This window comes from Tachyglossus aculeatus, chromosome 1 (assembly GCF_015852505.1).
Source record: "Tachyglossus aculeatus isolate mTacAcu1 chromosome 1, mTacAcu1.pri, whole genome shotgun sequence".
Taxonomy (NCBI): domain Eukaryota; kingdom Metazoa; phylum Chordata; class Mammalia; order Monotremata; family Tachyglossidae; genus Tachyglossus; species Tachyglossus aculeatus.
The window spans coordinates 149,838,156-149,853,610 of NC_052066.1; the positions used below are offsets into that span (position 1 = coordinate 149,838,156).

General features: G+C 49.4%; 1 protein-coding gene across 2 annotated transcripts in view; it reads left to right on the plus strand.

The window, feature by feature from the left end:
- Positions 1-3,238: 3,238 nt before the first annotated feature.
- Positions 3,239-15,455, plus strand: part of CCDC85C (coiled-coil domain containing 85C) — a 167,760-nt gene continuing 155,543 nt past the window's right edge. For both annotated transcript variants that reach the window (XM_038744267.1, XM_038744275.1), the window contains exon 1: positions 3,239-4,299. In XM_038744267.1, the coding sequence (XP_038600195.1) occupies positions 3,558-4,299 (742 nt within the window). In that variant the 5' untranslated portion in view covers positions 3,239-3,557. The remainder of the gene's footprint in view (positions 4,300-15,455) is intronic.

Here is a 15,455-nt window from a genome sequence, read left to right on the forward strand (position 1 = left end):
TCATGTTCCACATGGGGTTCAGCCTTAATCCCCAGTTTACAGATGGGGTAATTGAGGCACCGAGAAATTAAGTGATTTGATCAAGGTCACCCAGCAGACAAGTGGCAGAGTCAAAATTAGAACACAGATCTTTATGACTCCTTGAAATGTGTTCTACAGCCATCTCTGAGTTGGATTTCAAATAACTCTTACCACTTTCATTCTACTTGGGAAGTGGCTTTCTGGGGAGAATATCTTTTACTTTGGCATATGACAGCACTTGGATCTTCTCGTGGTAAGTCTCAAGGAATATTTGTTAAAAATAAAGTTGAATTACGATTAGCTTTTCCTCCACTGAGAGTTTCTACAAGTGGCTAGAATCGAAACCTTTCCCTAAAACCGAGCACTAATATTTGCTCGCTGGCCGGGAGGGCTTTGTTTTTTGTTGCCTACAAAGTGCAAGTGTTAGCTGTCTTAATTCCCCCCCTCCTGTGAGTAGATTGATACTGACACTCCATTTTCCCATAAGGAGTTCTTTTTATCCACTGGGTTAATTTCTTGTAATCCCAGCAGAAGAGACACTTAACTGTTTCTTTCAGAAAACAAAAAACAAAACAGCTCGAGCTCCTCTGAGCATTACGATACAACATCAATCCCTACCGATTCCAAACTCAACCTGACAAACTGATCTTGTGTGATGCAAATTGAGGGCGAGCCCCCTACCTCCCCTCACCTTTCTTCCGTTCAGATTGCTGCTGCACCTGCGCCCATCCAACCGTTGTGGGGGAAGGGAAAATGGGGAAATGAAGGAGGTGGGGAGGGGCTTTTCAAATCACTGGGCCGGGTGTTAGGAGGGAGAAGGGGAGGGAGTGATGGAAACCCTTGTCGGTTCTTTTGGGAAGCAAGGGGCGCGTGCGGTGATTCACATAAAGGCAATCTTGAGGTGTGCTCTGGAGTCAGTGACTGACACCTGCCGCCCTTCAATGGCACACAAAGGGGGGAAAAAGAAACAGATTCCCCTCCACCCTTTATCTCCCTGCCTCATCCCCCCTCTTTCCTCCTTTCCTTCTCCCCCTCCCCCCGCCCCTTAAATGATGCCACTGAGAGAGCATTTCCTGGCCTTTGTTTCTCTCTACCCATTCAAAATGGTCATCTAAACTGGAAAAAAAAAATTAAATGCAATGACGATGTAAAGCACGTAGACATCCCAAACAGCACAGAGGTAGTTTCTGGATGGAACCTTCTTCTGGTTCCACCTGCTTTTGGCAATCCCAACTGCAGGTGGGAGTTTAACTTGGCTTCCTGGAAGCTTTTGGAATGAGCTTGCTAAAAACCCAGGGGTCAACTTGGGACCATTTTCTCCTCCTGCTGCACGAAGGGGTGTAGTTTCTGGTTTGCCTTGATTTTTTTTTTCATTTTTCTGTGCGTTTATGTGGTAGACCGGTTCAAAGGTGTCCAGCCCCCCAACTCAGACCGTGTAGTAGTATTAGTATTTATTGAACACTAACTGTTACTGTGTGCAGGGAATTATACTAGGAGCTCGTGGTTTGCCCTGATTTATTTAATTTTTCTGTGCATTTGTGGTAGAAGAGTTAAAACAAAGGTGTCCCCCACCCCCCATCAGACCGTTTGATAGAACTAGTATTTAATTAGCACTTACTGTTACCGTGTGCAGAGAAATGGACCAAGCACTTAGTATTTGCCTTGGTTTTTTTCACTTTTCTGGGCGTTTATGTGGTAGACCAGTTAAAATGAAGATTTCCCCTCCACCCCACCAGCTCAGACCGTGTAGTAATCGTGTTTGAGCCCTTATTGAGACGAACTGCACTAAACGCTGGGAATGAGTGCACAGGTGAGAATTAGCATGGCTTAGTGGAAGAGCACGAGTTTGGGAGTTAGAGGTCATGGGATCTAATCCTAACTCTGCCACTTATCAGCTGAGTGACTTTGGGCAAGTCACTTAACTTCTCTGGGCCTCAGTTACCTCATCTGTAAAATGGGGATTAAGACTGAGCCCCACGTGGGACAACCCGATTACCCCAGCGTTTAGAACAGTGGTTGGCACATAGTGAGTGATTAACAAATTCCATCATTATTAATTAGACATGGATGCCCGTGTTCTTCGAGGGGCTCCCAATGTATGAGCAGCAGCGAGGCTCAGTGGAAAGAGCGCGGGCTTGGGAGTCAGAGGTCGTGGGTTCTAATCCCGGCTCTGCCACTTATCAGCTGAGTGACTTTGGGCAAGTCACTTAACTTCTCTGGGCCTCAGTTAACTCATCTGTAAAATGGGGATTAAGACCGCCTCACGTGGGACAACCCGATTACCTTGTATCTACCCCAGCGCTTAGAACAGTGCTCGGCACATAGTGAGCGCTTAACAAATACCATCATTATTAATTAGGCACGGACGCCCGTGTCCCTCGAGGGGCTCCCGATTTATGAGGGCGGTGTTTGAGGAAAGAGGGGGGCATCTGACAGGGGCTGCCCAGTGACCACGTGGAGCAAGACGTGAATTAATGAACAGAGGAGCGATCCGGTGTCTCCCAAAACAGAGGGGATCGAAGTGGAGGAGCCCGGACTTTCCTGGGTGTAAATCCTTTCAGAGGCTGGCATTTGGGACACACAGTGTATTGGCCCCCCCTTTTTTTCTAGACCCCTACGGAGACCTACTGTTACTGAGCATCCAAAGGGGAATGCGGCCCTCTCTGCAGGTCAGGCCGGCCCTTTCATCCTCCTCTCCGGGGGGTCCAGGCCGCGCCCCCTCCCCCAGACACACCGCAGCAACATGGATACCAGGCAGCCCCTTAACGCAAACCAGGGGCTGCACAAAGCGGGCTCCCGAGGCTTGACCCGAAGCCCCCTCCATCTCCTCTCCCCCTCCCCAGTGTTTCAGACCACGACCAAGTGATGCCCGGATCTGGGATGAAGGGTGACCCTTTAGCCGAGAGCGGGGGGGGGGGGAAATCAGGGGCTGTGCCGCTCCTTTAAGAAGAAGCCCAACCCTACCTTGGCCCTGCCCCCTCCCCTTTGTACCTGCATTTTTAAAGCGCTTTGCAGGCTTCCCATTGGCCGCGGTGGGAGGGGCTCCGCCGACATCCAGTCCCTCGGAGCGGTAATTTGAACCGGGCGAGGGGGGCGGCCTGCGGAGGGTCTCCCCCTTTTCCAGCTCGTCCTTCTCCCTCCCCCACTAGGGTCCCGGGATAAGGAGGAAGGGGAGGTGGTCCTGGCTCGGATCCCCCTCCCGGGCCCCGCTGGGTCTCTCCTTGCTGCCTTCCCCGTGGGCGTGGGTGGCAGGAGAGGGGGCGAGGCTCCTCCCCCGTCCCCCTCCTCTTTTCTTCTCCTCCTCCGGGTAGGTGGGGCTCCGTCTCTCCGGCCGATGAGTCCTCCCTCTGGAGCTTCCCGGGAATTAGAGAAGGAGAAGGGGGCAGCGGCTCGTTGGGGAGGGGAGCAGCAGGTGCTCCGTGGAGCCCCCCGACTCCTCTCCCGGGGACCGGGCAACGGTTGTCACGGGCAACGGCCGACTCCCCGCGCGGTTGTCAAGGGGACGATGAGGCGGTGACCCGGGCGAGGGTCCAGCCATGGCCGAGCCCCCGGCGTCCGGGCCGGGCCGGGAGGACCTGAGGCAGGTGTCCGACGAGGAGTTGATGCGCTGGGGCAAGGAGGAGCTGGCCCGCCGGCTGCGCCGGGCCGAGGGCGAGCGGCTGGCCCTGATGCTGGAGCACGGACACCTGATGCGCGACGTCAACCGGCGGCTGCAGCTGCACCTGCACGAGATCCGCGGGCTGAAGGAGGTCAACCGGCGGCTGCAGGACGACAACCGGGAGCTGCGGGACCTCTGCTGCTTCCTGGACGACGACCGCCAGCAGGGCCGCAGGGTGGGCCGCGAGTGGCAGCGCTTCGGACGGCAGGCGGCGGCCGCCCTGGCCCGGGAGGTGGCCCGCTCGCAGCAGAAGCTCCGGGAGCTGGAGGAGAGACAGCGGGCCCTGCTCAGGGACAACCAGGAACTCAAGGAGATCGTCCTCATGTTGGACGAGGAGCGCGGCGGCGGCGGGGGAACGGGAGCCACCGAGGAGGAGGAGGAGGAGCAGGCCGGGCCTGCCGTCGGGCGGCCGGGGGGGGCGGCGGGCGGCGGGCCCCGGGACCTGGGCGACGGCAGCAGCAGCACATCCAGCGCCGGCAGCGCCGGCAGCCCCGACCGCCACCTGCTCCAGCCCCAGCCGGACCCCCCGACGGCCACCCTCCGGCCCCAAGGGAAGCCCGCCCCGACGGGGAGGGCCCTCGACGACCCCCATCACCGCAGCATCCCCAGCGGCCTCAACGGTAAGGGAGGGGAGGGGGGCTGGCCGGCTCATCATCATCATCAATCGTATTTATTGAGTACTACATGCGTTACTCTGTGTACTTATTTGTAGATTCAGTCGCATTTATTGAGCCCTTACTGTGGGCAGGACACCGTGGTAAGCGCTTGGGAAGTACAGTCAATCAATCGTATTTATTGAGCGCTTACTGTGTGCAGGACACCGTGCTAAGCGCTTGAGAAGTACAATCAATCAATCGTATTTAGTGAGCGCTTACTGTGTGCAGGACACCGTGGTAAGCGCTTGGGAAGTACAATCAATCGATCGTATTTAGTGAGCGCTTACTGTGTGTAGAGTACCGTGCTAAGCGCTTGGGAAGTACAAGTTGGCAACATATAGAGACGGTCCCCACCCAACAGTGGGCCCACCGTCTAGACGGATCACAGTCTAGAATGTGTGTATTACTCTATTTGTACATTCAGTAGCATTTACTGAGCGCTTACTGTGTGCAGGACACCGTGCTAAGCGCTTGGGAAGTACAATCAATCAATCGTATTTATTGAGCGCTTACTGTGTGTAGAACACCACGCTAAGCGCTTGGGAAGTACAAGTTGGCAACATATAGAGACGGTCCCCACCCAACTGTGGGCTCACCGTCTAGACGGCTCACAGTCTAGAATGTGTGTATTACTGTATTTGTACATTCATTCAATCGCATTTATTGAGCGCTTACTGTGTGCAGGCCACAGTGCTAAGCGCTTGGGAAGTGCAAGTTGGCAGCATATAGAGACGGTCCCCACCCAACTGTGGGCTCACCGTCTAGACGGATCACAGTCTAGAATGTATTTATTACTCTATTTGTACATTCATTCAATCGCATTTATTGAGCCCTTACTGTGTGCAGGACACCGTGCTAAGCGCTTGGGAAGTGCAAGTTGGCAACATATAGAGACGGTCCCCACCTAATAGTGGGCTCACCGTCTAGACGGCTCACAGTCTAGAATGTATGTATTACTCTATTATTTTATTTGTACATTCATTCAATTGTATTTAGTGAGCGCTTACTGTGTGCAGGCCACCGTGCTAAGCGCTTGGGAAGTACAAGTTGGCAACATATAGAGACGGTCCCCACCCAACAGTGGGCTCACAGTCTAGAAGGCTCACAGTCTAGAATGTCTATACAGTATGCATACAGTCTGTGTGTATAGGTGTGTGTGTGTGTGTGTGTGTGTGTGTGTGTGTGTGTAGGTATGGGTCTGTATGAGTATGTAGGTGTGTCTGTGCGTCTATGTGGGAATGTAGGTGTATATATATATCGGCCTTCGCATGAGGCAAAGACTCCTCACTATCGGCTTCAGAGCTCTCCATCACCTCGCCCCCTCCTGCCTCACCTCCTTTCTCTCCTTCTACAGCCCAGCCCGCACACTCCACTCCTGCCTCACCTCCCTTCTCTCCTTCAACAGCCCAGCCCGCACACTCCACTCCTCTGCCGCTAACCTCCGCCCTGTGCCTCTTTCTCTCCTGTTCCGCCGTCGACCCCCAGGCCCATGTCCTATCCCTAGCCTGGAATGCCCTCCCTCCACAAATCAGCCAAACCAGCTCTCTTCCCTCTTTAAAAGCCCTACTGAGAGCTCACCTCCTCCAGGAGGCCTTCCCAGACTGAGCCCCCCTCTCTTCCTCTGCTCCTCCTCCTCTCCCCATCGCACCCCCGCCCTACCCACTTCCCCATCCCATGTCACTTGTGTATTTGTACATATCTATTACTCTAATTATGTGTATATAGCTATAATTTTATTTATTCTGATGGTATTGATACCTGTCTACTTGTTTTGTTTAGTTGTGTTTCCCCCTTCTAGACTGTGAGCCCGTTGTTGGGTAGAGACCGTCTCTATATGTTGCCGACTTGTACTTCCCAAGCGCTTAGTACAGTGCTCTGCACACAGTAAGCGCTCAATAAATACGATTGAATGAATTAATACGTGTGGGTCTGTCTGGGCATGTAAGGTATACGTGTGGGTCTGTGGGCATGTAAGGTATACGTGTGGGTCTGTCTGTGGGCATGTAAGGTATACGTGTGGGTCTGTCTGTGGGCATGTAAGGTATACGTGTGGGTCTGTGGGCATGTAAGGTATGGGTGTGTATATAATAATGATGGTATTTATTAAGCACTTACTATGTGCCAAGCACTGGGTGAGGTTACAAGGAGATCAGGTTGTCCCACGGGGGGCTCACAGTCTTAATCCCCATTTTATGGATGAGGTAACAGGCACAGAGAAGTTGTGACCTGCCCAAAGTCACACAGCTGACAAGTGGCAGAGGAGGAAATAGAACCCAAGACCTCTGACTCCTAAGGCCGGGCTCTCTTCACTGAGCCGCGCGCTTGTGTGTGTGTGTGTGTGTGTGTGTGTGTGTGTGTGTGTGTGTGTGTGAGAGAGAGAGAATCCGGCTTCCCTGACTCTTTTGGGAGGAGCCTATTTACCCTAACCCCTCTCAATAGCAGTCAGCGAGTCGTTATTGAGTGCAGAGCACTGTACTTAGCGCCTGGGAGAGTACAATGCCACAGTTCTTTTCTTCCGTCCTCTCCTCCACTTCTTCGCCCTCCCCACTCTTATCAGTCATTCAATGGTATTTAAGTGCTGACTGTTTGCAGAGCGGTGTAATGTGCGTTTCTATGTTCTTCTCTTTCCCCATCTCTCTCTCTTCTCTTCTCTTTGTCTCTTCTCCCTCTCTTGTCTCTCCTCTGTCTTCTCCCCCTGCTCTCTCTCCTCTCTTTCTTTCTTCTCTCTCCCCTTTTCTCTTCTCTCTTCTCTCTCCTCTCTTTCTGTCTTCTCTCTCTCCTCCCCCCTCTGCTCTGTCTCCTCTTCCTTCTCTCTCCCATCTTTTTCTTCTTTTCTCTCCCTCTCTGTCCTGTCTCTCCTTCCTCCCTCTTCTGTCTGTCAGTCTCCTGTCTGTCTTCTCTTTCCTCTGTGCTCTGCACTGTCTCCTCTTTGTTCTCCCTCCCCTCTTTTTTTCCCTTCTGTCCCTCTCCTCTCCCTCTCTTCTGTCTGTCTCCTCTCTCTCCCCCTCCCCACTGTCTCCTCTTTCTTCTCTCTTCCCTCTTTTTTTCTCTCTCCTCTCCCTCTCTTCTGTCTCTCCTCTCTGTCTTCTCTCTCTCCCTCTCCTTCCCTCCGCAGTCTGTCTCCTCTTTCTTTTCTCTCCCCTGTTTTTTTTCTCTTCTTTCCCCTCCCTATCTGCGGGGACGGACACACACACATTCCCCTTTCTAACTACATTTCCTTGTGCTCCTTGATAGGGGCCTCTCCTTTTAAGCCTGCCTCAGAAGGCGACTGAGGTCATGGGTGGGTGTGGCTAGCAGGTGGACAAGGCAGGGCCCATTCTCAGGGCTCTCTGACCTGCATCACTTGTCTGTTCTGGTTGGGCAATGGCCACTGCTAGTCCAACACAGAGAGGTGTCCGGGAAGACCCCACTAACCCTGATCCCTGAGGGAGAGCAAATTTAAATGGAAGTTGCCCCCTACCCAGCCCCCATCTTGTGGCTCCTTTGCAAAGGATGAGGATCTGGGATGAGTGGCTCTGAAAGGGGCTCCTGTTCCTGGGGATATTCCTGACTGGCTTGGGAAACCAGACCAAGATTTGCAACACTTCCCCCACACCCCCACACCCCGCCCCAAACAATGAGCATAGATTCTATGGGCATTGAGTTTCGAAGGATTAAAATCTGGCCTGAATTTTGCAGGTCTCGCGTCGAGATGGGGAGTGGGGGAGAATTCTGGGAAGGAGGAGACTTCAAAGAAGCCCAGCCGCTTTGGGATTAGAAATGGTGGCTAATGAGAAGGAAACAGTCCTCAGAGAAAATAAAGGGCTTAGTTCCTTGACCAAAACAGGGGCTCCTCTGTCATTCCAGAGCTGTTCCTGGCATCAGTCAAATAATAGGCCCATTTCCTTGGAATAAACTGCCCCAGCCTTAAAAGAAACCCAGCAACCCCTCAGCAATTAAACAGAGGTGTCAGATTTGATAGAGATACTGTGGGTTGGTACACACTGGAGAGATGAAGGCGGCAGTTTGCCTTGCCGTGGGAGCTTCCTTTGTCAATTTTAAGCAAGATCTGCTCTGGTAAATGAAAGTTGCTGAGTTTCTCATTTTACATTTGTCTAGGATTTAACATTTCTCCCAGTAACTTACCCATTTGGTAAAACGGGAAGAAAAGATCAGCTCTGTTTTCTTCCCTCCTCTGAAAACGTCAGAAAAGGTTTTGTCACTTTCAGGCATTCAGTAGAGAAAGGAGCTAAATGCACATTGCCTGCTTGTGGATTCTGCCCAGTTGTGTCTCTCATTTCTCCCTTCTAAACTCTTGGTTTTCCAATTTTCACCTTCTTTTGGTGATGTTCCGAGCCTCCCTTACTTCTCACTCAAATTGCAGGCTCTGAAAGGATAAGAATGAGCATGCTTTCGAACCCCCCACACACACACACACAATTGAGTAAAAAGTGGGCCAAGGCCTTTAAACGTTGGGAGTATCAAAAACAGCCTTTTGCTTTCTTCACTGTGTCCAAAACTTAGGGTTTGAGTTTCTTCTGACCTCATAATCCCCTCTCGCTGGTGGGTGAGGCAGGAAGAGCCAATCCTGGGGTAGGGCATATTCTGAATCCTGGAATTTACTTCGTTCTCGTTTTTGCCCAAAGCCTTCAAGGACTAAAATTGCAGGGTGCATTTTGGGACTGATTTGGAGATCTTCAAAGCTTTTCCCATCCTCTCTGGTCCTTCTCCCACCTCACTTTCAAACCTGAAATTCTTATAGACGGGCTTAGATCTGGAGCCAGGGTTTTTCATAGTGTAATCTTCACTGTATTTGTTTAAATCTGTCTACACGTCTATAGCTCAAAAGATTCACATGTATCATTGAGTTCGCTTTGCATTTTATGGAGGTGGAGAATATTGGTTTTAAGTAAGAGGACTGGAAAAGGGGAAACTTGGAGTTTACGTAGAGCTGTACTGTTTCAGAGTGAAAGATTGTTTGCTTTTGAAAAGTTGTACTTTAGCAGGATACTGATAGATATGGATGTATTGAGTGATGCATTATTTTGCTGTTTTGTGAGACACCTAGACTCTGGCTCTGATCCATTTGCTGAACTGAACGGAGTACTTGGAGGCATATTACTAGGTGGTATTGTCTTTCAATATTAAACCCCAAATGTTAAAATTGAGCTTTCCAAGTGAATGAACAGAAGTGTCAAGCTCTTTTCTTTGACAGACTATTCAAGGGGGAATGGGTGACATCAACGCTGCTAAAGGAGCTCTATTTAGGCATGTGTTTACTATTTATTTAGCTAAACCAAACATCTCTGTAACTGCGAGATTTACATAGGTGCGTCAATCCATTGAGGGAGCAGATATCCTCCACACATTCCAAGCTAATAAACCTCTGTAGAGCTCCAAATAAAGCTGAAGCTTTAAAATGACTTAAATTATAGCTCTCCGATAGCATCAGTATTCAGAGTAGCCGGGTCACGATAACTATGGCTGTGGGAAATCTTGTGAATTCTTATGCAAATGTCGAGCCTCCTAGCTGGCCTGTCCTGATTGACAGCAGGAGGCTGGCAGTAAGGAAGGCCTGAGGTTGTTTGTGTTGGAATTTTATTTACAATGTGGAAAATCGAGACAGGTGAACCTAAAGAATCCAGTAGACCAGGTTTATTGATGGGGGCTGGCAAAGTGTTTTGAGTAGAGGAAGTCTCTCTCCTGTGCTAACAAAAGGACATACCCCAAACACTTTCTAAATAGAATTTTACTTTTTCTAAAGTTTGCATTAAGAGGTTTGGCTTCACAGTGAGGCAAAGTGCCTGCACCCGTGATCCTTTTGTTTGTTTAAAAGAGGAGGGGTGGATGAAATACCACTTTTTTAAGCAGTTGCTTCGACTAGGCCTTTCATGTCGCTGCCCTATAGAAGAGACCCGGGTCAGGACCTAAAGTAGTAAGTGTCGCACCTCCAACACTAGACGAATGAACAAAGGTCAGTCAAGATTGATAGCATTTGGTTGGAGGGGAAAAAGCCTGTGCCTTTATCTCCCGGACACAAGCTGGAGATTGCTCCACGTCTAAATGCCTGGGAAACTAGGGACCACCCCATCCTGTCTGCCTTCTGAGAGTTTATCGCCCTCCACCCTCCAGTCAGTCTCAGTCAATCAATGGTATTTACCAAGTGGTTACTATATGCAGAGCTCTGTACCAAGAGCTTGAGAGAGTACAATATAACAGACACGTTTCCTGCCCACAACGAAATTACAGTCTAGGGGGACGTAGCCTCCCAAACAAACTTCAGACCTGCACGTGGGATTCTCCTTTTTAAAGGGTTACGGTGGGTGCCTGGACATAAACAAATTGGGGTTAAAAGGGCCAAGTCTATTAAATTTATTTCACTGGGGACACAAACCAGACACGAGAAGCTTGTAACCCTCCTGCCCCTTGGGGTTGACTTGCGCGCGTTGGCTCGCTCCTACGCTCGTAGTCTCTCCCTACCCAAGGAGGAATTGATTTTTGTACTAGAAGGATGATCCACATCATTAGGGAGGAGCTGGCCTAGCCCTCGCCCCAGCGCTATGGTAGCCAGATAGGAAGGTGGCAGAGGGAAAGGTTACTTACCTTTCTCTCTGAGAACAAAGCCAGTCAACTCTGACCAGGAAAAGGGATATTAGCAAAGTGAGCGGTGCTTTATCTAAGACATTGGTGGTGCAGCACCTCATTAACTACTAAAAATAGATTTAGGTTCAATATGCTCAATTTCCCTGGGTCGAAAGTGAAAATGCATGGAAGTCATTCATAGCTGGAAAGTGGAAGAGAAGAGAAAATTATAGATTATTTCATTCATTCCATTATATTTATTAAGCACATAGCTTACTGTGTGCAGAGCATTGTACTAAGCGCTTGGGAAAGTACCATATAGCAGCAGTGACAATCCTTGCCCACAATGAGCTCACAGCCCGCTGGGGAGACAGGCATCAATATAAATAAACAAAATTACAGATATATACCTAAGTGCTGTGGGGTGGTGAGAGGTGGGGGAAGAGCAAAGGGAACAAGTCAGGGTGATGCAGAAGGGAGTGGGAGATGAGGAGTTGTGGGGCTTAGTCTGGGAAGGCCGCTGGGAGGAGATGTGCCTTCAGGAAGGCTTTGAAGGAGGGAAGAGTAAATGTCTGGTGGATCTAATTTTTACTTACGGGTTTTTTCAAAGGTAACAATATGGTCATGAGGATCGGCTCCAATGTGTATGAAAGTTGAGGTGTATTCCAGTAAGTCCCCTTTTATTCTCCTCCCCATCTCCCCCTGTGCACCCTGTCCCAAGCCCAGTGCATAGGAAACCTCTTGTTCTGCAAGTAAATCCTGTTCTCTGGAAATGGGTGGCCAAGCCGATGGTGGATCGTTGGAATGATCTCTGCATCAGTCGTTTCTGGGGTGCTGGGTGGGAACAGAGGTACTGTTCCAGCAGGGAGAACTTACAACCTGCCGAGGAGTTGGGTGTCTAAAGAGGATGGTCCTCCCCTTCAAAAATGGGCAAACTAATCCAGATGCCTTGGCGGCTGGCACAGCAGCTCTAACAGGGTGAGCTGACCCAAAGGAACCCTTTGTATTGGATAAGGACGTCTGTTCTTGGCACACTGTGGCGTGTTCACTTCTGCTTCCAGCTCCCCTAAAGAATCTATCATATTAGAGTGCTTACTGTGTGCAGCGCACTCTACTAAGTGCTTGGGAGACTACAGTACAACGAAGGAGGTAGATATGTTCCTATTTATAGTGAGCTTAAAGTCTAGAGGGGAAGATGGGCATTAATATAAATACAGTACAAATATGTACCCAAGTGCTGTAGGGCTGAGGGAAGGGTGAATAAAGGGTGTAGATCCAAGTGCAAGGTGGGAGAAGAAGAAATGGGGGCTTCTTAGTTGGGGAAGGCTTCTTGGAGGAGGTGAACTTTTAATAAAGCTTTGAAGATTTTAAGAAGCAGTTGGCACTTACTAATTACACAAATACCCAACTTTTGGGGAATGAAGAACCCTTGAAAGAAGCAATGTGGCCGAGTGGAAAGTGCATTGACCTTGTGAATCAGGCCCTGAGGTCCAATTCCAGCTCCACCACTTTCTCGCTATTCCACTGCCAGCAAGTCACTTAACTTCTCAGTGATTCAGTTTCCTCATCTGGAAAATGAGGATGAAATGCCCATTTTCCCTCCCCCTTAGATCAAATCAATAAATGGTATTTATTTATTGAGCATTTACTACGTGCAGAGCCCTGTACTAAGTGCCTGAAAGAGTACAATACAACAGAATTAGCAGACATGTTCCCTGCCCAGACAGAGTTTGCAGCCTAGTGGGGGAGTGTAGAGTCTAGAGCTAGTCTTAGTCACTTAGATTGTGAGTCCTATGTGGGACAGGGGCTGTATCTGACCAGATGACCTTATACCTACCTCAATGCTTGGTATATGGTGAGGCTGAAACAAATACCACAGTTGTGAGGAAAGGAGCCCAATCAACATCCTGTTACCTTACAGTGCCTCAGATTTCATCAAACCTCGGAAAGATGTAATTAGCCCTGGAGTCAATCCAAAGACTCCCTATTTTAGCCTGTTCAGTGGTGATATTTGTGCAGCTCAAGTGAATTAGCCTTGAACCACTGCAAAAATGTTCCTGGGGGACATGGTCAACTGGGTAAAAACCCAACTTGGATGGTTAAGTCTGGGTAGGGACAACCATCTCCTTGATCTTTTAAGCTACTGTGTTTGGCTGTGGTCATGATAATGATAATAATAATAATAATAATAATGGAATTTGTTAAGCACTTATTATGTGTGAAGCACTGTTCTAAGTGCTGGATGCTGCTGATGCCCAGATCCTGTGGAGCACTGAGATCATCATCTCCGTCTTGTCCTTGTATCGAACAGAGGAGTTAGACGTCTGGATGCCAGAGTTCAGTATTACCTCCATCAGTCTTGCCCCTGGCGAGACATTTGTGGTGGTTTGCTTAAGCATTCACTGTTTTTTTTTTCTCATCAGTTTTATTCTTCTTAATTAGCCCCACAAGGACTTCTAATTACAGTGAAGCAGAAGAGTTCTGTAGGAAGAGTGAGAATTTGGTTCCAGACATGATTGATGTCTTGACTTGAATAGATCATCATTGATCTCCAGTTGATTGAAAGCGTGATCTCTGGAGGGAAGGGTAGAAAAAGTTAGTAGTTGTATTGCTATTCTTTTCTTCCTCCCTCCCCCCACCCCCACCCATCCTTTTCTTCTCTCCTTTCCTGTCTACATATTGTATTACCTTGAAAACTGGGGCATAGAATTGTTATTTCAACCAAGAGCGATTCCCTTGAGGAGCTGTATTGATCTGTGTGGGGATCCTAGTGTATTACTACTTTTCTCTCTTTGCTCTTTCTCCTTTCTCTCCTCCCCCCACCCACCTCCTCATTAAACCAAAGTCCTTTGTTCTATTAAAGAGCAGGTAATCAATGGGCCCCTGTTCAGAGATCTGAAGAAGGGAAGCTAGGTGGCGATGGAAGGCAGGGAAGAGTTAAATTTCTTCCACCTAGATAATGATCATGGGCCCATCTTCCAATACTGCCCACAGAAATTGGCATTGCCTTCACCTCACCCTTTCCTCACAGGAGCTATTGCTTACTGTGCTGATTCTCTCTTATTCAGCTGCCTATGTAAATCCCTTACCTTAAACTTGCAGGTGTCGGCACTTGCTGCTGCAGAACAGCAGTGGGTAAGCCCAGCACCTCGGCCCTCCTAAAATGCCTGTGTTTGATATCAGAGCTCAAAAATAATGGAAACGGAATACGACCTAGTCGTGACGTTTCCCCTCGGCCCAGGAAGTGTTGTGGGATTACATTTTCCCTTTGCCTCGCATGTCATCTGTTAGGTTCTGGAAGAGAACCAACCTGATGAGGGACACCCTCGCTCCGTCCCCCACCAAGGGTAAGTAAAAGTTACACTGCATATCCCACCCTGATCCTAGCCAGGAAGTTCAGCCGTGCTTTTGGCGGATGATTTGGCCACGGTCAAGGCCACCAGTGCTGCCCCGGTCGGCCCCTGTCTCCATTACAGCGGCGTTATCGATGGGCAAGGATGGGAGAGCTCCAAGAGGGAACTAAGGAGGAGGCAGACGCGGTTGTGGTGTGAGGTGAATTGGGCTGGCACTGTGCCTGGCACAGAATGGGGGGCTGGATGGAGAAGCATGAGCTGCTGCACTTGTGATGGACTTTCGGTGGCCGTGGCAACTTGAGCAGCCAGGAGGCAGATGAAGAAGCCAGAGTGGGGGAACAGCTGAGCTATCGTATTTATTGAGCACTTCCTGTGTGCAGAGCACTGACCTAAATGCTTGGGAGAGTACAATACAAGTGACACGTTCCCTGCCCAAAATGAGCTTACAGTCTAAAGGATGAGCTTACAGCCAGACCAGGACAGAATCCTTGTTCGTTAGGAAGAGCAGGGGTTTCCCGTCAGTTCAGAATGACCCAACTCTCACCTTCTCTGTTTTTTCCCTCCCTCCCTCCCTCCCTACCACCCTAAGTTCTGGTGTCTCTCCCTGGGTGTTCTGCACTGGGCAGAAGGCTGGAGCGTCAAATCCCTGATTGGGAAAGGATGGAGAAAGGGAGTGAATTTCGCTGCTGCAGTTGGTTGTAATATTGGGTGGGTTTTGCAGATCCTGGCCTATGCTCTTGATTAGCACATGACATATCTGGATTTTACATAGCGTGATCTTTCGGAACCAGAGGTGTGCCTGGATTAGCAAACTGGACACACACCCCTCACTTTTCTGTATTTACACTATTAAATTAAAAATGGATTTACGGTTCCAGGGCAATTTTCTTTTCTCTTTTTTTAATGATATTTGTTAAGCACTTACTATGTGCCAGGCACTGTACTAAATACTGGGGGTAATAATTGTATTTGGTATTTAAGTGCTTTCTGTGTTGCAAGCACTATTCTAAGCACTGGGTACATAAAAGCTAGTCAGGTTGGACACAGTCCCTGTCCCACATGGGGCTCACAGTATTAATTCCCAATTACAAATGAGGTAACTGAAGCCCAGACAAGTTAAGTAACTTACTCAAGATCAAACAACAGTCAAGTGGAGGAGCTGGGATTAGAACACAGGTCCTTCTGACACCCAGGCCCGTGCTGTAT